Source organism: Erinaceus europaeus, chromosome X (assembly GCF_950295315.1).
Source record: "Erinaceus europaeus chromosome X, mEriEur2.1, whole genome shotgun sequence".
In the NCBI taxonomy this organism is placed as follows: Eukaryota; Metazoa; Chordata; class Mammalia; order Eulipotyphla; family Erinaceidae; genus Erinaceus; species Erinaceus europaeus.
In genome coordinates this window covers 126666044-126688558 of record NC_080185.1, presented here as the reverse complement: position 1 = coordinate 126688558, position 22515 = coordinate 126666044, and the positions used below count along the sequence as shown (strand labels likewise).

Here is a 22515-nt window from a genome sequence, read left to right as displayed (position 1 = left end):
GTTCACCTTTCCCCCACCCCCTTCTAGGAGCGCCCTTCTGTCCACTCTTGAGAATAGAGACCATCTCGAGTCACACAAAGGCTCCTGGGGTGGGGATGGGGGCTCTATGACACTGTATTCCATAACACGCCTCCCTTCCCTAGGCACGATGGTGCCAGCGAGTGTCTGCTGGTGAACGTGCTGCAACTGAAGAACTTCGAGGGGCTGTTGATGCAGGAGGACAGCAAGATGTAAGCTCCCTGTGGCCTGGCCTGGTGCCCCGGGGCTCCCCAATATGGAACCACAGTCTAAGGATGTGTATTCACATGAAGACATTCGGGAACATCTGGCTGGAGTAGGAGGGTCACCGGTTTTCACTAGAATTGAGTTTATTCTGAGTAGCCACGTGCCCAGGACACTGTGTGCATCCCAGACAATAGGAAAGGCTCGACTTTCTCAGTGTTTGGCCTGGGAGTGCCCTTGCTGTCATGGGCCTGGTGGGTAAGCGAGTTGCACTCGACCTTGCAGCCTCTAAGAGGCCTGCCTCTCTGGGGCGCCGGCTGTGTCTGCAAAAACACGGAAACCTGGCTTGTCTTTACGTGGAAGCAAAGCTTCTGAGCACCCCACAGCCTGGGATGGGGGCCCAATGAAGGTCCTACTTAGCTTGGCCGTGACCCTTCCTGGGTCTTCTTATAAGCAAATCTTCTGTAGACCTTGAAGCCACCTGATTGGCAGGGACCAAGTTCTTCCAGCTCTGCTTACCCCAGCTAATGCCCTGTACTATTCCCTTGGGCTTGAACTTGTGGGTGCCATGTCCCAAGCTGGGGGACAGAAAGGCAGGATACCCAAGCAGGAGACCTGCCTGGGTGGGTGGGCAGTCTGCATAGAGAGTCTAGTACAGCTTAGAGAGGGAGCCAGGGGCCCTGAATCCATCCATACTAGGGTTTCTCCAAAAGATGGTAAAGAGAAGAGACTGTCAGACTCCCCAGAAAGACCCGGCCACTGACCACAAGGCCCTGCTCCTGGCAAATGCTGCCTCTCATCGCCAGCCACACAAGTTCTTTGGGCTTACTCTTCATTGAGAGAGGACCTTGAGCTTGAGCTCCTGGACAGTCTCGTGCCTCAGACACGTGTGTGGTTAGGTGCTTGTGAGCTGTGCCTTTTCTTGGACAGATGTGCAAGGAACCTTGTTATCCTCTTGACTCCCACTCACCTCCTCCTCCTCCAGACACATCCGGGTCTATCTGCCACCACTGGACTCCAGCACGCCCACCACCTACTGCTCGAAGGCTCTGGAATTTCATGCCCCCCTGGTGTTTAATGAGGTTTTCCGCATCCCTGTGCATGCCAGCATGCTGACCTTGAAGTCGCTGCAGCTGTACGTGTGTTCCGTGAATCAGCATCGGCAGGAAGAGCTGCTGGTATGGTGCTCCCTACCCCCTTCTGGTGTTTCAGCATCTATGGGTCTTTACCCTACATCCGTGCACCCCTGCACCCCACATGTCATTCTGCTTTTCTTTCTTGGTCTCCATTAAAAAGGGAGATTTATTTATTGTGTGTGTGTGTGTGTGAGAGAGAGAGAGAGAGAGAGAGAGAGAGTGAGAGAGAGAGAGAGAGAGAAAGTAAAGAAGACCAGGACATCAGCAATGGAGCTCTTGCTGGTTATCAAACCCAGGACCTCACACATGCAAGTCCTGTGCTCTATCCACTGAACAATTTCCCTGGCCACTAGTGTTTACATTCTTGTCAAACTCTCTCTCGCTCTCTAATTTTTAAAATGATCTTTATTTATTTATTTGGATAGAGACAGCCAGAAATCAAGAGGGAAGGGAGTGATAGAGAAGGAGAGAGACAGAGAGACACCTGCAGCCCTGCTTCATGGCTTGTGAAGCTTTCCCCCTGCAGGTGGGAGCCAGGGCTCGAACCTGGATCCTTGTGCACTGTAATATGTGCGCTCAACCAGGTACGCCACCACCCGGTCTCTCTCTCTCTCTCCTGGTTTTTGTCTTTCTGCCTTTCTCTGTCTTTTGTCCTTGTCTTTTTTTCTCTTCACTCTTCCCCTCATCTCTTACCCTTCTTCCCTTCCTTCCTTCCTTCCTTCCTTCCTTCCTTTCTTCCTTCCTTCCCTTCCCTCTTCCTCTCATCCCTCCCCTCCTTCCTTTTTCCTGGAATGAGTTACTTAGAAGTGTCATAATGTGAGGTGGTTTCTGTGTTTGGGAGGACATAAAGGAATGGCGGCATCAGTCATGTTGTCAGAGTGCTTTGCCCTTTAAGGATCTCAACTAATGCTCGGAGAACTCCAGTGTGACAACTCCCGTATCACCCCCCATTTTCTATGGAGGGAACTAGGGAACTAAATAGGGTTGACAAATATAGCAAATAAAGCTGGGGAGTCAGTTAACTGTTTGAATTCCAAATAAACCATGGAGCCTTTTTAAAAGCATAAGTATGTCCTTTGCAATATTTAGGGTGTACTTATACTTAAAAAACATCCATTGTGTGTTAGAGACTCAGATTCACCTGGACGCCCTGTTCTTTATCAGAAAACGCTCTAACTAACCACTCAGTTTTAACTCAGTACTCACTAGACCAGGACTCAGAAACCACAGTGGACTCTATCCACAGTTGGAACTGTCCCCTTGCTCTTCCCTTTCTTAGCCCAAACTTCCTTCGGAGAACCTGTGAGTCATCATGTGACAGACCCTGAACCCAAGCCAATACTGCAGGCTGTCCTTTCTCTGCTCTCGGCCCCCTTCTAGAACTTTCTATTTGGGTTTGTCAGGAAGTATGGGGGTGGTGGAGGGAAACTTGTCAGTCCTTATTGGGATTCTCTGAAGCCTCTTTCATTTCACTGCACTCCTTCAAGGAGCAGTGATCCATTCTTCCTGGTGAAGACAAGCTGACTGAGCTTCCTGTGAGTTGGGAAGATGGCACGGCTCAATGCCGGCTGTATTTGTTCCTGCCACCCACACAGGGCATTTCTCAGATCAGCTTGGCCGACTCCAACTGCTCGAAGGACATGCAGCTGAACTGGTACCCCGTGCAGGTGTTCACCAGCTCCCAGCCTCCCCGAGCAAGGGACAGTGAACCTGCTGAGGAAAGCACACATCCTGCACCTGCCACCCTTGGGAAGACGGTAGGTAGTCCTGGCACTGGGAGCACGTCACCCCATTTTCCTGACTTTTAGGGTGGTCATTGCTCGCTTGCCTCCCTTTCTGTCATCACTGGAGCATCACCATTCTAGGCCAATTTTTTGGATTTTTTTTTTTTATTTATAAAAAGGAAACATTGACAAAACCATAGGATAAAAGGGGTACAACTTCACACAATTCCCACCACCAGACCTCCATATACCAACCCCTCCCCTGATGGCTTTCCTACTCTTTAACCCTCTGGGAGTATGGACCCAAGATCATTGCGGGGTGCAGAAGATTGAAGGTCTGGCTTCTATAATTGCTTCCCCACTGAACATGGGCGTTGACAGGTCGATCCATACTCCCAGCCTGCCTCTCTCTTTCCCTCGTGGGGAAGGGCTCTGGGGAAGCGGAGCTCCAAGGCACATTGATAGGGTTGTCTGTCCAGGGAAGTCTGGTTGGCATCTTGCTAGCATCTGGAACCTGGTGGCTGAAAAGAGAGTTAATATACAAAGCCAAACAAACTGTTGGACAATTATGGACCTAAAGGCTGGGACAGTGCAGGTGAAGCCTTGGGGGGGGGGGAGTCCTCCATTTTGTAGATAGCTAGTAGGCATATTTTAGTTATATTTCAAAGGGCCTGTAGCCATACTAGTGTTTTGTTATGTTTTGTTTTTGCCTGAGCCTGAAATCTGATATGCAGGTGAATCCTAGTTATTGTCTGGGGAGATGATGTCATGGCTGGGAAAAGGACCAGAAAGCTGCATCAGGGAAGAGAGTAGCTCCCTAATATGGGAAAGGGGTATAAATATTACTGTAAACCCCATCAATTTGATGTGATCTGGGCCCCATAATTAGCTTAGGAGCCTGTGTGACCTCTTCATCCCTCTAGATCTGTGGTCATGAGTAGGAACGTTCCAAGCTGCCCTAGTATCGACCCATCTTCCTCAGGTGTAGCACAGAGTATGTTGTCCATCCTCCCTTCAGAGGATGGAACATTCCCTACCATTGTTGATCCAGGTTGAGGGCAAGGTCCTATGGGGTCTGTTGTGTTGTTCCTGATAGAGATGACCGGTAACAATGGAGAGAGGGATTTATTTGAGGTCTAGGCCCATCAGGTCTGTTGGGGAGACTCAGGACTCCCCGATTAGGGCCCCAGCTGGTTCTAGGCCAATTTTTTAAGACAGGAAGAGGCAGAGAGGTACCATAGCACCTAAATTCCCAGTGCCACAGTGCTCCTGTGTGCTGTGCAGATCTGGGTCAAGAGCCTAGCAAGTCAGGTGCCCTCCTAAGCGCACTGTCTTGCTAGCCTGGGGCAGCAGTCAAATCTAAGAAGCACTGCGTGAACTTAGTCTTAGTGTGCAGTGGCACTGGAGAAGCAGAGTACCCCAGGAGCCACACAGAGAGGACACATTGACCCAGACAGCCATCCCGTGATACTTTTGAAACCGCTCTTTGTTAATGAGAGAGAAAGGAACAAGAAGAGAGAGAATCAGAATATCACTCTGGCACAGGCATGCTAGGGATCAAACTTGGAATGTCATGCTTGAGAGTCCAACATTTTGTCCACTACTCCACCTCCCAGAGTGCTCGCCTCATGCAAACAAGTTCAGTCCTCAAGCTACATGGACAGTGCCTTGATGTTAACGATGGGGCGAATCTCTTGCCCAGGGGACCAGTGAGGCTGCAGACAGCCTGCTGAAGGAAGCCCCTAGTACACCATGCCACACCAGCCCACACCAGCCCAAGAGGCGCCGTGTGGCGGTGGCTCCCCGAGCGTGCCGTCCTGTCCCTCTACAGGACGCAGTGACCGTACTGCTGGCCAGAACCACAGCACAGCTGCGGGCAGTGGAGAGAGAGCTGGCCGAGGAGCGAGTGAAGCTGGAGTACACAGAAGAGGAGATCCTGGAGATGGAGCGCAAAGAGGAGCAGGCCGAGGCTGTGTCTGAGAGGTGGGCAGATCCTTGGGCATTCACGTGGGGACGCAGATGTGAGGCCCAGAGGCAGCTCTAGTTCTGCAGAGCATGCTGGGTAAGCTCCCTGCTGTGGCCTCACAGTGGGTTCTCATGGGGGCTTTCCTGCCGACCTGGGCCAGGCCAGGACTGTCAGCCCTGCCATCCCCTCTCCGTGGAGCCTTTTCACCTCTCCCTTCTGCTCAGTGCTCTGCCCGAAGAGTGGGGCTGCTGGGTGGGTACTTCTGCTTTGCCAGGGTTAGCTCAGTGAGCTCCCTTACAGGGTTTGTGTTTGTTTGTTTTTTAATTTAAAAATGTTTTTATATTTATTTATCTTTTTCCCTTTTGTTGCCCTTTTTGTTGTTGTTGTAGTTATTATTATTGTTGTTGTTATTAATGTCATCATTGTTGGATAGGACAGAGAGAAATGGAGAGAGGAGGGGAGAGAGAGGGGGGGAGAGAAAGACAGACACCTGCAGACCTGCTTCACCACCTGTGAAGCGACTCCCCTGCAGGTGGGGAGCCGGGGGCTCGAACTGGGATCCTTACGTCGGTCCTTGCGCTTCCTGCCACATGCGCTTAACCCGCTGCGCTACCACCCGACTCGCAGTCTGTGTTTGTTTTAATGTGTCATCTGAAAATGAGTGTGATGCCACTGAGCTGCCTCTCCTGCCCAATTTTTACTTCATATTTTTTGAGAGAGGAGACACCAGAGCACTGCTCCACCATCCCTGGAGACCTGCCCCCCAACACCCCCAGTGGTGTTCATGGTACTCGTGTGAGGTGCAGGGGGGTAGAACCAGGAGCTGCTTGTTTGGTCAGTATGCACCTAACCTGTTGAGCTGCCTCCCAGCCCTGTTATGTTTTTTAACAGCTCTGTGGAGTTATAATCTAATCTACCTACCATCGAACTCCACACCCATTTAGAGCAGATGAACCGCTGGCTTTAGCACAGCCACTGTTGTGCCACAGTCACTTTTAGGGCATCTTCACCACACCACTAGGGTCACCCCTGTTCCCCATGTCCCTCGTCTCCTGGCAACCACTGGCCGTGCTGCCTCTGCCTTTGCCTTTAGTGACCACGTCATCATCGTGCAGTCAGGCAGAGTCTCTGCGCTGAACCCAGAGCAGCGGGAAGGCATCCCTGGGTGCATTTGGCCCTGCCTGCCTGCTGTGCAGGTGTGCCCAGGGAAGTGGGCACCTGGGCTGCTTCCACAGAGTGTCGGGTTTCTAGTGGTTTTCCCTGGTTTGTTTTAGAGTGGAATTGATTCCAGAGAGGGCACATACCTGGCAGAGGCAGTGGAGGTATTGTATTCAGGGAGGGGCTCTGAGTGCTGGCACCTCACAGCTGCCATTGGGTACTCAGACCCTCTTCCCCAGAGCCCTGTACTGTGATCACCCCAAGAAAACACAACACCCAGTGGCGCAAAGCACAAGGACCGGCATAAGGATCCCGGTTCGAACCCCGGCTCCCCACCTGCAGGAGAGTCGCTTCACAGGTGGTGAAGCAGGTCTGCAGGTGTCTGTCTTTCTCTCCTCCTCTCTGTCTTCCCCTTCTCTCTCCATTTCTCTCTGTCCTATCCAATAACGACAACAACAATAATAACTACAACAATAAAACAACAAGGGCAACAAAAGGGAATAAATAAAATAAATATAAAAAAAAATTAAAAAAAAAAAAAAAAGAAAACACAACACCCTGGGACTGAGGCAGCCACCCTGGTCCTTCCTCATGGACTTAGTTGGGCTTTTGCAATGTCGCCTCTAGGAGCTGGCAGGCCGACTCAGTGGACAGTGGCTGCAGCAGTTGTGCCCAGACCAGCCCCCCACACCCAGAACCTTGCTGCATGGGGGCCGAGCCCACCTCTGGAAATGTGTTCACAGCCCAAGTGAACCTATACAATCCTGGGCAGCTTCAGCCGCCATCAATTAAGGTCAGTACAAAAGGTCAAGGGATTATACCGAGCTCCAAACACTGTGGACCGTGCAGGGAGGGGGAACACACACACCCCAAGTCCATCACACGAAGCACAGGAAAACTGCAGAGAATGCGAGAGAAAGGAAAGTGAAGCTAGAGGCTCCCAGGCAGGGGTTGAAGGTCAGGTTTTCCTGCTGACTCATTGGTGACAAGTGGAGATAGGTGTGTGTGTGTGTGTGTGTGTGTGTGTGTGTGTGTGTGTGTGTGTGTGTGTGTGTGTGTAGGGGGTGCAGTTGAATTTTACGGGCCACAGTTCAGGTGGCCTGCTACTGAGAGCAAGGCAAACAAATGATTGGCCTAAGGTCAGAAATGGCTTTTAAAACAGGCACAGCAGGAGTCAGGGAAATAGTAGTTCAAAGGAAGGTGAATCTGCAGAGGGGGGCTTGCCACTCCTTCATGTGACATCTAGCATGGCACCAATCCCAGTCTTATGGCTTGGGGGTGACCTCGAAGCTCTTGGGTGGCAAGAGTTTCTCTTCCACCTTTGTGAGGTGCAGAGTAGAGAAGCCTCTTTGTGCTCCCTTCCATATGAACTGCCCTAGTTCATCATCTTCCCTGCCATGAGAAAGCTTTTGAGGGTGTAGGGACAAAGGCCCAAGGAGCCCAGGGTAATGGGATGGCAGTACCAGTGCTCAGCTCACACTTCATCTCTGAGAATTTCATCACCCTGGTTCCTGCTCCCACCCCTGCCCAGGTACCAAGCTGAACCCAAGGAGGCCATCCCTGCCTTCAGTGGCCTCTTGAAGCAGGCCTGCTGGCAGAGCTGGCCTTTGCCTTTCGAAGGCCTCTAGAAGTATTTGGCCCCATAGACTGTGTTGCTGTGGGAAGCTACTTTGCTGTGTCCCACTCTTTCACTTCTAATTTTTCAGTGCAGCAAGTCTATGGGAAAATTGCTAGAATAAAACACTGGCTAGTCATGTAGGCTTCACCCAAATATCCCGGCTGTCAGTTGTTCACTGCACTCATCTGCTCTTTCTGCATGGCTGGGGGAGGTGTGGACCCAACAGGCAAGAAAACACAGGGCAGGTCCTGCCCAGGGGACAGACAGCAGACAGGCCCAATGAGGACCTAGCGACTCAATCAGGACTTACATGCCAACAGAAGTATCTGAAAGAGCCAAAGGGGATACTGGAGAGTAGGAGGGTAAGCGAGCTGGGTTGACTTTTTTTTTTTTTTGGAGAGACTTAGCATTTTGGGAAGGGCATGCCTTTAGAAGTAGAAGTTTACACTCCATTTCAGAAAGATTGAGATTGTGAGATCATGTATAGGGCCAGAGAAATGACTCGCTGGATACTGCGCTGCTTTGTCATGTGTGCCACCCACCTAGGTTTGAGCCTGGCCCTCACCACATTGAAGGAAACTTCAGCTATGGTGTGTGTCTCTCTCCTTCCCTCCCTCACTCCCTCTCTGCTTGTCTGTAACTTTTCCCAATTTTTATTAGTGATTAAATAATAGTTGATAAAACTATCAGATTATAGGGGTCAGGCAGTAGTGCACCCTGTTGAGCGCACTGGTCACCAAATGTGCAACAACCCGGGCTCAAGCCTCTAGTCCCCACCTGCAGGGGAAGGCTTCATGAGCAGTGGAGCAGGGCTGTAGGTGTCTCTTCTCTTTTCCTTTGTCTCCCTCTTCCCCCTCTAAATATCTCTCTGTCCTATCAAGTAAAAAGAAAATAAGAAGGAGGAGGAGGAAAGAATTGTTGCCAGGAGCTGTGAACATGTCGTGCAGGCACTGAGCCCTAGTAATAACCTCAGTAATACTGAAAAATAAGATTATAGGGGTACAGTTCCACACCATGCTCGCCACCAAAGTTCTGTGACACCCCCTCATGTCCCTGTCAATGAATAGATAAATAAAGCAAGCAAGCAAGCAGTATGGAGGTGTCTCAAACAAGTCAAAATAGATCTTGGATTTGGACAGCAATCATACTCAGAGATCTGCAGCTAGGAGGAACGAACAGCAAGAAATCTTCACACCATGTTCACAGTAGCATGGCTCACAGTGTGGTGGCAACAGCCCATGTACCCACAGTCGGCTGCACACATAAGCAGAGTGTGGCCCTTCTAGACAATGGAATTGCATCCACCTTCATACGAAGGCAATACTTACATCATGGGTGCACCTTGGACACATGATGCTGAGTGGCCTGTGGGGCAGTCAGATCCGGGGACTAACAGATGGGTGGGGCTGGGGGCTGGGGAAGGAGAACTGGCACTTAGATCATGGGGACAGATTCTTAGGGTGAGTGGATGGCAGAATTCTTGAGGTCTGCTTCACAGCAGTGTGAATATATTCAACACTGCTGAATTCTATGCTCCAAAACATTTAATGTGGCAAATTTTTATTATAAAATACCGCTTTATTTTTAAAGATTTTATTTATTTATTTATTCATATCTTTACTTATTTATTGGATAGAGACAGCCAGAAATTGAGAGGGAAGGTGGTGATAGAGAAGGAGAGAGACAGAGAGACACCTGCAGCACTGCTTCACCACTTGCAAAGCTTTCCCCCTGCAGGCAGGGACTGGAGGTTCGAACCCAGGTCCTTGCGCACTACAACACGTACGCTCAACCAGGTGCGCCACCACCCGGCCCCTAGGATTTTATTTATTTTTTAATGAGAAAGATAGGAGGAGAGAAAGAACCAGATATCACTCTGGTACATGTGTTGCCGGGGATTGAACTTGGGACCTCATACTTGAGAGCCCCAATGCTTTTTCCATTGTGCCACCTCCCAGACCACTACTGCTTTATTTTGTTAAATACATAGTTTCACACTTATTTATATGATCATGTTTTTACTTCTTAAATTCACTGACATCGTAACCAATTATACTCATATCAAATCTTAATTTATTAGTTTCTAAGGTGGCAAATTCTATATCAAATGGTTTTAATGAGAAAAAGGCTCTTTTGCTGATTGTTTCCCCCATCATTTTTAGACATGAAACTCACATAAAGCGAAACGAGCTGTCCCAAAGCAAACACTTCCATGACACCGAGTGCATCCAGAGTAGTGTGCAGCCACCGCCTCTGTCTGGTTCTAGGACCTTTTGTCACTCCCAAGCAGACCCCTACCCACTAACACTTAGTGAGTGTCCCCAGCCCCAGTCCCTGGAAGCCACCAGACTGCTGTCTGCCTCTTTGGGAAATTTCGTCTAGACTAACTTGTACAGTCTGCAGCCTTTTGTGATTGGTTCTTTCTACTTGATCTAGTGTTCTGAAGGATCATACACATTGCTGTGTATTTCAAAACCTCCCCGCCATGGCCTGGTGACAGTCCCTCGCATTGATACACCTCATTTTGCTTATCTGCCCTTCTGTCTGTTGTTTAAGTTCACAGCGCCAGTATGCCAGGCTAGCTTCGCGGTGGTAGACAGACGACCAGGGGCACACGGCTGAGCGGAGAAGCTCTTTATTCATGAGCCAACGGTTCAAAAAACTAATCTAATCTAATCACCACACAATTCTGTCCTCCATCTTTCTCCTCCTGCGGCAGCGTCAGGAACCCAGGAAGTACCCAGGATAGGGGGTGGGGAGAAGCGAGAAGCATGACAAGGCCAGGACTGAACCACAATCGCCCGGAGGCAGGGGGAGTGAGACCAAACCAATGTAACAGAATGGCCATGTAAATAGACCACAACGTCAAGCAATGTAACAGAAGGGATCCCAAAAGCAGAACTAGAAGCAGACCAACATCTGTCCTTGGGAATGGAATGTAGGCCATTTCTACCTTTTGACTAGGTGGATAATGCCACTGCGTGCATTGTGTACAGTTATATGTTTGAACAGCCACTCAGGGTCTTTCGGGTGCAGACCTGGGTGTGGAATCTTGAGTCTGGCTTGATTTTTTTTTAGCCAAAGTCTCTCTCTTCATGGCTGCTGTGTATTGAACAGAGCTTGAAAGAGGAAAGCAGAAATCAGAGCGATGAGTGAGAAACCACCATTAACTGGGCACAAGACCCAGGTGGAGGGTTGGTGACATGGTGTCTAACCCTGCTTAGTCTCGCTTGGACCTAGAGCCAATGAGACTTAACCATGAACCAGATAGGTGTGGGACAGATGGAAGTGAGTCCAGGAGGAGGATGCTAAGGTTTTTTTTTTTCCGCCAAATAAGAAGTAGAGACCCAGGGAAGTCGGGCGGTAGCGCAGCGGGTTAAGCGCACAAGGCGCAAAGCGTGCAAGGACCGGCATAAGGATCCCGGTTCGAGCCCCCCGCTCCCCACCTGCAGGGGAGTCGCTTCACAGGTGGTGAAGCAGGTCTGCAGGTGTCTGTCTTTCTCTCCCCCCTCTGTCTTCCCCTCCTCTCTCCATTTCTCTCTGTCCTATCCAACAAAGATGACATCAATAACAACAACAACTACAACAATAAAACAACAAGGGCAACACAAGGGAATAAATAAATAAGTATTAAAAAAAAAAGAAGTAGAGACCCTTTTCAGAGGAGGACGTGTCTGAGAGAGGATCCGAAGTACCACTTAGGACAGTTGAGAAGAGTCATACACCAGAACTCTCAAGTGGAGAAGGCCTGGAGATGCTTGGCCACATGGACTTTATTGTTGACGGTCCAGAACAAGTCATGGAGCTAATGACCTCTTTTCTAGGTTGATAAGGAAACCAACACGGGAGACCTTTTCCCAGAGGAAGTGGCAAGCCTGCCGAAGGAGAGGCCAGGCCGCCGGGCCCGCGGGTCACCCTTCGTGCGTAGTAGCACCATCGTGCGCTCACAGACTTTCTCCCCAGGGGCACGCAGCCAGTGTGTTTGCCGAGTAAGTGGGAATTCCTTTGCCATCTACCTGGAATAACACCCCTCCCAATTCTGTTTGATCTTTTTTTTTTTTTACTGCTTATGCAAAAAGACACGTGTTCTCACAGATAAGGCAGCTCGATGAATCCATGAATCCCTGTGCATGCCCAATTCACGGGATTGAACTCTGCTATTGCTTGTGTGCATCTGACCCTGGATTTCCGCAGGACTCTTAAGATACTTCTCCCCAGGTTTTCAGTGGTGGGTTGCACCAACCCTTGCTCAGGAATTAGGGTGGCTCATCTTTCCATTGGCTTAAGGAATGACCTGAGCTGGGTGGAGATTGGGAAATCAAGACTCTCCAATGGCCTGGGAGCCTTGAAATGTAGCTGTGTTGAAACCAGGGCCTACCTAATGGTGCCACAGAAAACTAGATGCTTTCACCCCAGCTTTAAAAAAATGGGGGGGAGGCTTGTTGTCATTTCAACACAGAGCAATGCTCACACCAAGCTGCCTTGTCTCAGGGAGTGTTTGTACAGGTAGAAGTGGGGAGGGGATGGGGAGAGGAGGAGGTGGACACCCCCACCCCCCAAACCACATGGGTCCTAAGGCATTGGGGTTTCCTGCCTTATGATAGATTTTCTATGAATCTCCTCCCAACATGAACAGTTGAGGCAACTCTCAGCTTTCCTTGTTCTTCCAAAGAACCAAGACGAGGAGTGGCAGGTGTGAGTCTCTGGCTTTTGGTGTTCCAAATTCAGTCTTAGCATGTTAGCTGCTCCTTGCAAAACAGGTCTTGAGAGCTATTGTCTTTGCCACTCATTCTATTAACTTGAGATCACCTTCTCCCAGTAGGATCATCAGGACAGGAAGCCCTGTCCCTTTGGGGCCACACTTTGTGTGCGCACATGTAAATTGGACCCCCCCCCCCACAAAGGACTGATGGCAGGAGATACTCTGCTTCTCAGTGGTGGCTATTCCTGGCAATCAAATCATGCTGAGAGCCTTGGCCAATGAGGGTGCCCTGGGCACTGCCCGCAATTCCCGATTGGTCAGCATGGCCCTGGAGGTCCAGGCTTCCAGCAGCTTTCCAACAAAGCTACCTGCATGCAGGGGGAGGAGACCTGAATCCATACAGAGGAAGCCTAGCCTGCCATGGTCCTTGTAGACAGGACGCATTCTGGAGGTGGCAGATGGTGGTGGTGACACCATGGGCCAGAAGGAGAAGGACATTTCATTGGTGGTCCTGACACAGTGGTCTGTGGGTGGTTGGAACCCTCTTGTGCCTCTGCACTGGGGATGTGGAAGGAAGCAAGCCCCTTCGTCACAGAGCAGAGAGCTTCTCCACTCACTGGCTGCCAAGCCAAGGTGAGCTCCAGGGGAAAGTGGCCCTGAGCCATACAGCAGACCCTAGGAATTGTGGTCCAGGGCTCCCCGCCATGCTCAGGCCCACAGGACTCTGATAGCCATTATGTTGTGGCTATGGCATGTAGTGTTGAGCACATGGGGACAAGGCCACGGGGAAGAGGCATGCAGGGCCTGAATCCGAGGCCTGATCTTCTGTGTGTGCTCTCCCCCCATACGCCTGCACTCCCAGCAGACAGGGCTCCTCATCCCTGGGAACTGCCACCAGGGAAGCTCCAAAGCCTTGATGTCAGGGTCCCTGTGGGGGTCAGTCACGCAGGCAGAGCCGACTGTCCAGGTGGCTGACCTCTGATCTTAGTCTCCAGGCCCCCCAGAGGTCAAGCTGATGGATGACTGGAGGCCCCCAGCAGAAATCCCATTGTTAGCAGACTGGGTCAGTCATTGCCCCCAGGTAAACAGGGCTGCCTCAGCAGGGCAATCCCAGGGCTCCCAGGTCACCTCTCCAGCAGCTGGGCAAAGACCAGGCCTGTCCTGTGGCACATTTAGTCCTCTTGTGCAAAGGATGACAGTGGGCTTGGGGCCCAGGTGGCTTCTGCTGTCCCTGGCCAGTTTTTGAACAAGACTACTGCTCCACTCCCCATGGAAGCCAGGTGGCAGTGGCCTGGGGTAGCCGGGAGGAGAGGGTGGAACCCTTCACAGGGTGACTGGAGGGGCCAGATCAAAGGGGTCAGCATTCTCAATCCAGAAGGCCCCCCAAGTTATCCTCACATCCTTTCCTTATTCCAGAACCTCACCGAACCAGGCAAGGATTTTGGCTTTTACACCTCACACTGCAAGGTCTGTGTTTCTCTCCTCACACGCAGACCTTTTCCCCCTGGCTGGCAGAGTAGGTCATAGCAGTGTTGGCTTGTCTTTGGGACAGTCAGTTTTCTTCTCAGCTCTTGCCAAAGTCAGAGACACAGCGAGTAAGAGTGTGCAATACCCAGTGAGCAGCTCTGGGACAGTGCTGACTTTCCTGTCACCTTGATGACAAGTACAGCCAGTCTCTGTGGACATTGTGTTGACTCATTCTGGAAACCTCATATGGTTCAGTTGCTGAACGTGAAGGAGGCCTGGGGTGGGGTTGGGGGTGGTTTACTTGGTTTGTTCTGCTGTATATGTAACTCTGGTGTTGGCTTTGTTTTACACAAAGTCTCGATAAAAGCACTGAAAGTCCCAAGTGACTTTGAGTAGCCATGACGAGAAATGAGTTCAGAGTGCACACAGGGAGTGGATACTGAATTCCAGACCAAGAGTTTTCTAAGCATCAGCCTTTTATTGCTGCAGCTTTATCGTAGTGACAGCGACAGTTCCACACTGCCCCGGAAGTGCCCCTTTGTTCGAAATACTTTGGAAAGACGAACCCTTCGCCATAAACAGGTATGTGTCACGTCAACCAACATGCAATAAGTGACTCCTGGGGTTGCTTCTGTAAACTACAAAAGGTACTAAAAGATTGATTTCCTACTTTACCTAGGTAGGATTTTAAGGTCTGTTACTCTTACTAATGGTTCTTAAGCTTTTAAGATAATATTGTAATCTACATTAATTCATCATCTTCACCTTTTCTCCTTGGGGGAGGACACTGGGACCTTGTGCATGTGTGATACCAATACTTGTGAGCAAACTTTTCATTCTTCTTCTCATAGATAGCAGGTAGAGAGGGAAGGAGGGAGGGAGAGAGGGAGACAGGGCATCACGGCACTGCTCAGCCATCCACGGGTCTCCCTTAGTGCCCTTTGTGCTATTCCCTTGTGGTGCCAGGACTCAGACTCGTCTTGCACATGGTAAGGCACACACCTTACTGGGTGAGTTATCACCTGACCCTATGTTTCAAAATATAAGTAAAAACTTACCAGTTCTTTAAAAAAATCTTTTTATTTTATTTATTATTGAATAGGGACAAAGAAACATTAAGAAGGGCAGGGGAGATAGAGAGTGAAAGAGAGATACCCGCTTCACCACTTGTGAAGCTTTCCCCCTGCAGGTGGGATCAAAAATTAATAGTTCTTTAAGAGATTCTGTTTTGGCTGGGGAATCTGGGTAGTTTAAGAGCTTGGACTTTTCCACATAGAGCTTGCTTGTTTCAAAGCATGGTCTGCAGCTTTATTTCCTTCTAGCCATCAAGATCTTTCTCTGCACCATGCCGGTTTTAGAGTTTTGCTACAGTTGGTCTGAAAGCTAACAATTCCCTGTCTTTTCTGGGCAGGAATTCTTTCAAATTAAGAAAATGGATTCCTAGATTTCCATGTGGCTGCTGTACTGAGAGCAGCCACTGACTGAGAATAACAAGAAAATGCCTAAGTATTTGAGCTACAAAAGTATTTCTCAGCAGCAAGACTGCTGACATTTAGAACTGGGTCAGTATGTACTGTGATGTGCTGAGCGGCCCCTCTGGTCCCTACCACTGAATGCCCTTGTGACAGCTGAAGATGTCTCCAGCAAGTGTCCCCTGGAGACCGAGTCACATGGGTGGAGAACCACTGAACTGTGCTCAGAATGCAGTAGTGTGTTCCACTGAATGTGTAGGTATGAGTAGTGTCAGATGTGCATTTGGGTTCTGTAGGTGTGCAGAATAGTGTCCCATGTGTGTAACAGCGCATGGTTCCTCAGCCCACCGAGCACCACTCAGCTACTCTTGAGTTTGTGATCTCATTGCCCTAACTGCCGTCTCCAGGTGTTTCCCATCAGATGGGGAGGTACTGCCCTCAGCGCCCCACACAGGAGGCTCTTCTCATCTTTTGCTTAGCACAGCAGGTTTGCTTACTTGAGGCTTATTTGGGGAAGAAGGGTTTGGAACACTTGCACAGTGTGTGCGTGTGCGTGTGCGTGCGCATGTGTGCACACATATGCACTCATGGGTGTGTATGTATCTGCTTGCATTTTTAAATGAAAACACTTACCTGGTGTATGGTGTGCTTCCCCCTCCCCCCATGGTGGATCATTAGAAGTTCTCCATGAGCAGATATTTTTTCCCTTTTTGTGTGCCTGCATTTTAGGTTGACCTTATTTCCTTTTGTTATATATATATATTTTTTTTTCTTCTGTCACAAACAGTAATCATGCCACTTTTGCACACTGTCAGTTATGCCTTTCAAATGCAAGTCAACTGAAATTTCAGAACCAAAGGAAATGGACGTTGTCTGGTTTTTTATATACTTTTTCAAATGGAGCTCTGGGAAGAGTCTGCCCATTTTTCAACTTTACCAGACCCATCAGAAAGGATCAGTTTCTCCGCAGTCTTGCAAATACATAGGCCATCAGCAAGGAAAATAATTTGTGGGGCCAGGCAGTGGCACACCTAGGTAAGTGTGAACACTGCAGTGTGCAAGGACCCAGGTTCAAGCCCCTGGTCCCCACCTCCAGGGGAAAAGCTTCACAAGTGCTGCAGGAGGACTAGAAGTGTACGTGTCTCTTTCCTTCACTATCTCTCTCTCCCGTCTCGATTTATCTGTCTCTATCTAATTATAAATAAATAAAAAGTTTAAAAAACAATTTGCTGTTACTAACTTAGTGTCAAACTGGAGATTTCAATTAATTTTTCCCAAATCTATGTTTTTTAAATATTTAGTTATTTATTTATTATTGGATAAGTCTATGTTTTTTAAAATGGGCTATGCCTAGAGACATACCTCTCTATGAACTGTGCTTTCCTGGTCTTTTAATATGGAAGAACCTTCTAGAAGTCTGGAGCAAGCCAACGTCTTGGGCCCAGGGATTGTCATGCTCACAGCTGTGTGTCCTGTAGACCTGCAGGTCCTCCCTGGCTGAGCTCATGGCTCGCACATCCCTGGATCTGGAGCTGGATCTCCAGGCTTCGAGAACCCGGCAGTGGCAGTTGAATGAGGAACTGGGTGCCCTCCGAGAGCTGCGACAGCGACTGGAGGATGCCCAGGTGCATGGCCAGACTGACCTCCCGCTCTGGGTGCAGCGAGATGAGCGCTTTCGGAGTCTGCTGAAGGAGGCCGAGCGGCAGGTGAGAGGCTGGGGTCCCCTGGCTCTGCCCAGTCCCAGCCACAAGCCTTTGCTCCAGTCAGCATGGCAGCTGTGGAAGCACATTTCACTGTCCTCATGCGTTTTCAGGGGCCACCTTCTCCCCCCGGGGGCTGCATGGTTGGTGGTGCAGATGGCACCTACATACACTGTCTGAGTTGTGTTGGGATAGTCTGGGTCTCCCCTCTGCCAAACAGGGACCCAGTGGCCCCAAGTAGTATCTGTGCAGGAATCCTTGGCAGAGTAGATGGGACCCGGGAGCCAGAGTTAGCTTCTTTCATTCTTTCCCAAAGCAGAACTAAACTGTCTTATTCATCCAATCTCACTTGCTGTTCCAGATGAGACAGACCAAACTTGACTTCCATCAGGAACAGGCAGCTGAGAAGATGCTGAAGAAAGCCTCCAAAGGGGTGTGCCAGCTTCGCGGACAGAACCACAGTGAGCCCATCCAAGTGCAGACCTTCAGGTAGGGAAAGGGTGGGTCCTGGAAATACTCACCGGGGCTGGGGAGACAGCACAGTGGTTCTGCCTAAGCCTCCACAGTCCCAGCTTCAACCCCCCACACCACCATAAGCCAAAGCGGACAAGTGCTCTGGTGGAAAAAAAAAAAAAATTCTGGGGCCAGGCAGTAGCGTAGCAGGTTAAGTGCACGTGGCACGAAGCACAAGGACTGGTGCAAGGATCCCAGTTCCAGCACCTGACTCCCTACCTGCAAGGGGGTCACTTCTCGGGCAGTGAAACAGGTCTGCAGATGCCTGTCTTTCTCTCCCTGTCTCTGCCTTCCCCTCTTCTCTCTATTTCTCTCTGTCCTGTCCAACAACAGCAGTAACAACAACAACAACAATAATAACAAGCGCAATAAAATGGGGAAAATGGCCATCAAGAGCAGTGGATTTGTAGTGCAGGCACTGAGCCCCAGCGATAATCCTGGAGGCAGAAAAAAAAAAATCCATCTTAGGATCTGGGTTCAAGCCCTCAGCCCTCACCTGCAGGTGGGAAGCTTTCCAAGTGGCGAAGCTGTGTTATAGATCTCTCTCTCCCCCCCCCACCATGTCCCCTTCCCTCTCAATTTCTCTCTGTCTCTATCCAAAAATAAATAAATGATAAAATATTAAAGAAAAACAGCCTGTGCACAGGAATTGGAGACAGAACAGAACTGTCCGCCCCGTGGTCCTTTCTTCTGATCTTCTGTATCTAGACACTGTGTTTTTAATGCTACATGCAATCCTAACACAGGTTCATTTTTGCCTTTAGCTTTTTAGAAACTAGCCTCTCCCTTGTTGCCACACACTCCTGTTATCTTTTTTAGCTGGAATGTTTATCTACTAGTTATTCTTTACCTAACTACTCTGTTTTATAGCCTGTTTCTTACCAAATGTTGACTATTGTAAACAACACTGATTACATACATATATATTTGCCTTTTAAAATTACTTTTTGACTGAAGCATACTATACATGCAGATTACAGAAAGGGGAGGCTATGGTGTGTAGGATCTAGTTCAGGGACTTGTTACAAACTCAACCTGGTAAGAATCAAACCTTATCAGCCAAACAGAAATGGAAAATTGTATCTTCCTTCGGTTATGATTTAGAACTCCTTCATTTATATCGTTCCCATTTACTAATTACTTTATAAAGTAAGTATTTGCTGAGGACCTACTGTATACCAGATACTGTTCTAGGTACTGGAGATAGACCAAGGCCCACCCTCATTGCGCTTCACATGTAAAAATGTAGAGATTCTTGGGGCTATGAGACAGCTCACCTAGTAGAACACATGCTTTACCTTCATGGGGTTCCAGGTTCAATTCTTGGCACCACATAGTAGCACCATGGACAGAAGGGAGGGGCTCATGGATGGTAGAGTGGTACTTTGGTGTCTCTTCTATCTTTCTCTCCCCTCCGCTGCCTCTCTCCCGCTCCCTCTTTTTCTAAGGATGTAGAATTGAAAAGTTGGGTTGAAGAGGCCACTCAGTGCCATTGTACATGTGCAAGGCCCCTGGTTCATCCCCCAGCACTACATTAAAAACTGAGTGAAGGGGGCTGGGATATCATCATGGAGCTGAGCAGTGCTCTGGCCTAAGTGTGTGTGTGTGTGTGTGTTTCTATTGTTCTCTCATTAAAATATATTTTTTAAGTTAGTGAATCTATACATAAACTGACATGTTGCTGGGGATTTCACTTTGGTTTTGGAGCGAAGAAAGATGTGTCATTGACATTAGAGCTTCCCTTCAGTTCTTGTAGCTTTTGTGTCAACTTCTAACCCCTACTTATTTCCAATGCCAGGGAGAAGATTGCATTTTTCACAAGACCAAGGATTAATGTACCTCCTCTGCCTGCCGATGATGTCTGATGTGCACATGAAGTATTTATCTGCCTGTCTTATTTCCATGAGTTCTTAGATGAGCTGAACCTGTCTTTAAAATATTTGTGCAAAGCTATTAATATACACATTTTGTAAAAAACAAAACAAAGCAAAACACGTATATCTATACATATATAGTTTATAATAGTGACAACAACAAGGCTTGGTTTTCCCTTGTTGTGAATTTGACATCTCTGAAGACAGCTTATTTTATAAAAGATCAACTATCGTGTTAAGAGTGTACAGATTTTACACTGTTTTATTTGACTTAAAGGCTGGAAGACAGAAACGAAGTGAGTTCAGGCAAATTCACTGCATTGTAATTTATTTATAGTACTTTTTTTTCCTTGAAGGAAAATACTGACTTTAAGATGTATTGTAAGACTGCCTTTTGTTCTCGGTTATTTGTCACGCAGTAGAACGGACATTTGAGGGCCGGTTTTGTTTCTGACACCAGAAATGCGAACGCTGTGTGCTAACCCCGTCAGTCTCACATACATGCGTTGATGGCCTGTGTTGTACACTTGCACATGCTCTGTGTTCTGTCCAGATACCAGCTGCAGTGCTTTGGCCCTAAGTGTGTAATTGATGGCACTGGGCTCCAGCGGGGCCCTCTGTGCTGCCAGCCTGGTCTCTCTTGTTTTACCTTGCTTCGTTGTGGGCTTGCCAGGAATCCAAGGCAGCCCCCAGAACCCCCCATATCTTAGGCTTTTAGCCTGCCTCTCTACAGTGGGGTCCACACTGCCCAGCTTCCCAGACCTCGGGGCACTCTGCCTGTGCTTGTTTTGATCCTGGTCACTGGGAAGGTGGTTCCCTCTCCTGAAGGGGGATGGAAGCCGAACCATAGGCTGGGTGACTCCGCTGGTGTGTCCGGTAGTGACCACCTGGATCTGCCACCCTTTGAAGGCAGCACAAGTGGGAACTAGAATTAGCCAGCCTGTCACTTCCAGGAGAGTCTTTGATTTCAATCAGAATGCCCCATCCTGCCCAGACTGAAGTCTACCCAACATTTCTCAAGAAATCTTAGAAGTAATTCATGAGCAAACCAATTATTTTATGTAAGAAAGTTTACCCTGATTCTTTCAAAATATCAAATGATAGGAATACTGTGCCTAAACCTATTTATTCTCTCTAAAGTGCACTCTCCTTGGGGAGGTCTTGGGAAATGGAGAGAGGGACGTTCCACAAAATGTACCAGAAAAGAGAACCCTCTCTCCTGAGGTCTTTCTGCCCCTCTCTTGGAAAGACCCCCCCTTTAATCAGCCTCTCCACAGTAGTCTGTAGAGCCCCCCACCCCATAACCCGCTTCCCCTCTTATATTTATCACAAATCAAGTAAATTTTGTAGAAGCAATCATTGACACGCGACCTATCACGGACAGTGGGATTTGTCGGTGATGGTAAAGACTGAAAATTTCCTGCTTTGCACAGTTGTCCTCTCGTGCTCTGCATTGCTCTCTAGCCTTGCTTTTTTTTTTTTTTTTTCTTAATAGCTAAATTCTCTGTCTGCATGCCCACAGCAGAGGTGGCAACCCAGAGTGGCAGTGCAGGCCCCTCTGGCTGGCCCCAGCTGCTGACACTGAACCAGCAAGGAAGAGCAGTTGCTTCTGGACTCTGGGGGTACCATGTGGGGCAGGTTACTCGTGCTAATGCCAGCATAAGGCTTCCCGGGTGCAATGCCCTGGGCACTTTGTCTCTGTAAGTGGGGAGGCGGGCCAAGGCCACTTTCCTTCCAGGCCCTGCTGAGTAGCAGCAATGTGGAAATCCCCACTGTGCCAACAGTTACCAGGCCCTCAAGTAAGGGTTTCAGAAGAGCCCGTCTCCACCCACTGCCTACTCTGCCTGGAGTCCTTCCTTTACCAGAGGGATTAAAGTCCAGCCTCCCACCTTTGCCCCCACCAGAAACAAATGCCAGCCCAAGAAGCCCTCGTGTTTGCCAGCTTTCGGGTTTTGTGCTTGCCTCCCCATGTGCATCTGCTCTCACACCTGCCGGGGACCAGAGGAAGGAGAGAAGAGGCAGGTGAACAGAGGCGGGCAAGGTGGCAGCAACAGAGGCTGAGCCCGGTGGGCAGAGGGTAGGTTATAGGCTGGAAGGACACATCCCAGTTGGCTTCTCCATCATGACTTCATTTGGCACCTTCCAAGACTAAAGACTGCCACCCCTGGGAAATAAAAGGCCTACTGTCTTAAGGGTTGTTTTTGTCTTGTGTTGAAATTTGTCTGTGTACCTTGCCCCCGAAAAGGCAACTACCATATTTTCTCAGCAGTTCTAATCCAGAGGACCTGAAGTCTGCCACCAGGGTTCTTTAGAAGCAGAAGGACGAGTAAAAGGGAATTTGGCCTTTACTTCCTCTAATCACTGAATTGCCACTGCTGATTTAAGTAGCCTGTTGTGGGAATAAGTTATAATCAGTATTCATCTCTGTTTTATTGTCACTGTTCTCTCTGATTGTGTCATTTGTATTGTTTGAAGATACTCCTCCTATGAAATTAAACTAATCTGCCTTACAAATTAGAGTGGAAATGTGTGCTTTTTAAAGACTTTTTAAACTTAGAAACTTAAATATCAGTCTATGAAAAGGCATATGATTGTTTTTTCAACCTGAAAGTGGAGGTAGAAAAGTAGAAGAATAAAATTAACTTCTATGCAGTCACTTCTGACTTCCACATGGATCAATCCTGGTTAACCGTGTTGTGTCTACACTTCTACCCAACTCCTTTGTTTTGATGCAAACCCCATACACCTTGTTTCAACCGCAACACTTCATGGAGAAAAAAATGAATAATGTGCAATAATCCTTACAACATCTTAACGTTTGATAAATATTTTTTCCCAACTATCTGGTATACCATTCATTTTTTTAACTAGACAATCCAGATATGCTCCTCTTACTGGGATTTTTTTTATTTTCTTTGAAAATAGCTTTCTTGACATAGAATTCACTTGCTGTACAGCTCACA

At 48.7% G+C, this 22515-nt stretch overlaps 1 protein-coding gene across 1 annotated transcript in view; it reads left to right on the top strand.

The window, feature by feature from the left end:
- Nucleotides 1–22066, top strand: part of WWC3 (WWC family member 3) — a 69656-nt gene extending 47590 nt beyond the window's left edge. Inside the window, exons 11-20 of the mRNA XM_060183095.1 lie at nt 144–230; nt 1208–1400; nt 2954–3115; nt 4914–5065; nt 6834–6999; nt 11649–11813; nt 14483–14575; nt 16944–17171; nt 17527–17654; nt 19477–22066. Of these exons, the coding sequence (XP_060039078.1) occupies nt 144–230; nt 1208–1400; nt 2954–3115; nt 4914–5065; nt 6834–6999; nt 11649–11813; nt 14483–14575; nt 16944–17171; nt 17527–17654; nt 19477–19543 (1441 nt within the window). The 3' untranslated portion in view covers nt 19544–22066. The remainder of the gene's footprint in view (nt 1–143; nt 231–1207; nt 1401–2953; nt 3116–4913; nt 5066–6833; nt 7000–11648; nt 11814–14482; nt 14576–16943; nt 17172–17526; nt 17655–19476) is intronic.
- Nucleotides 22067–22515: the final 449 nt, after the last annotated feature.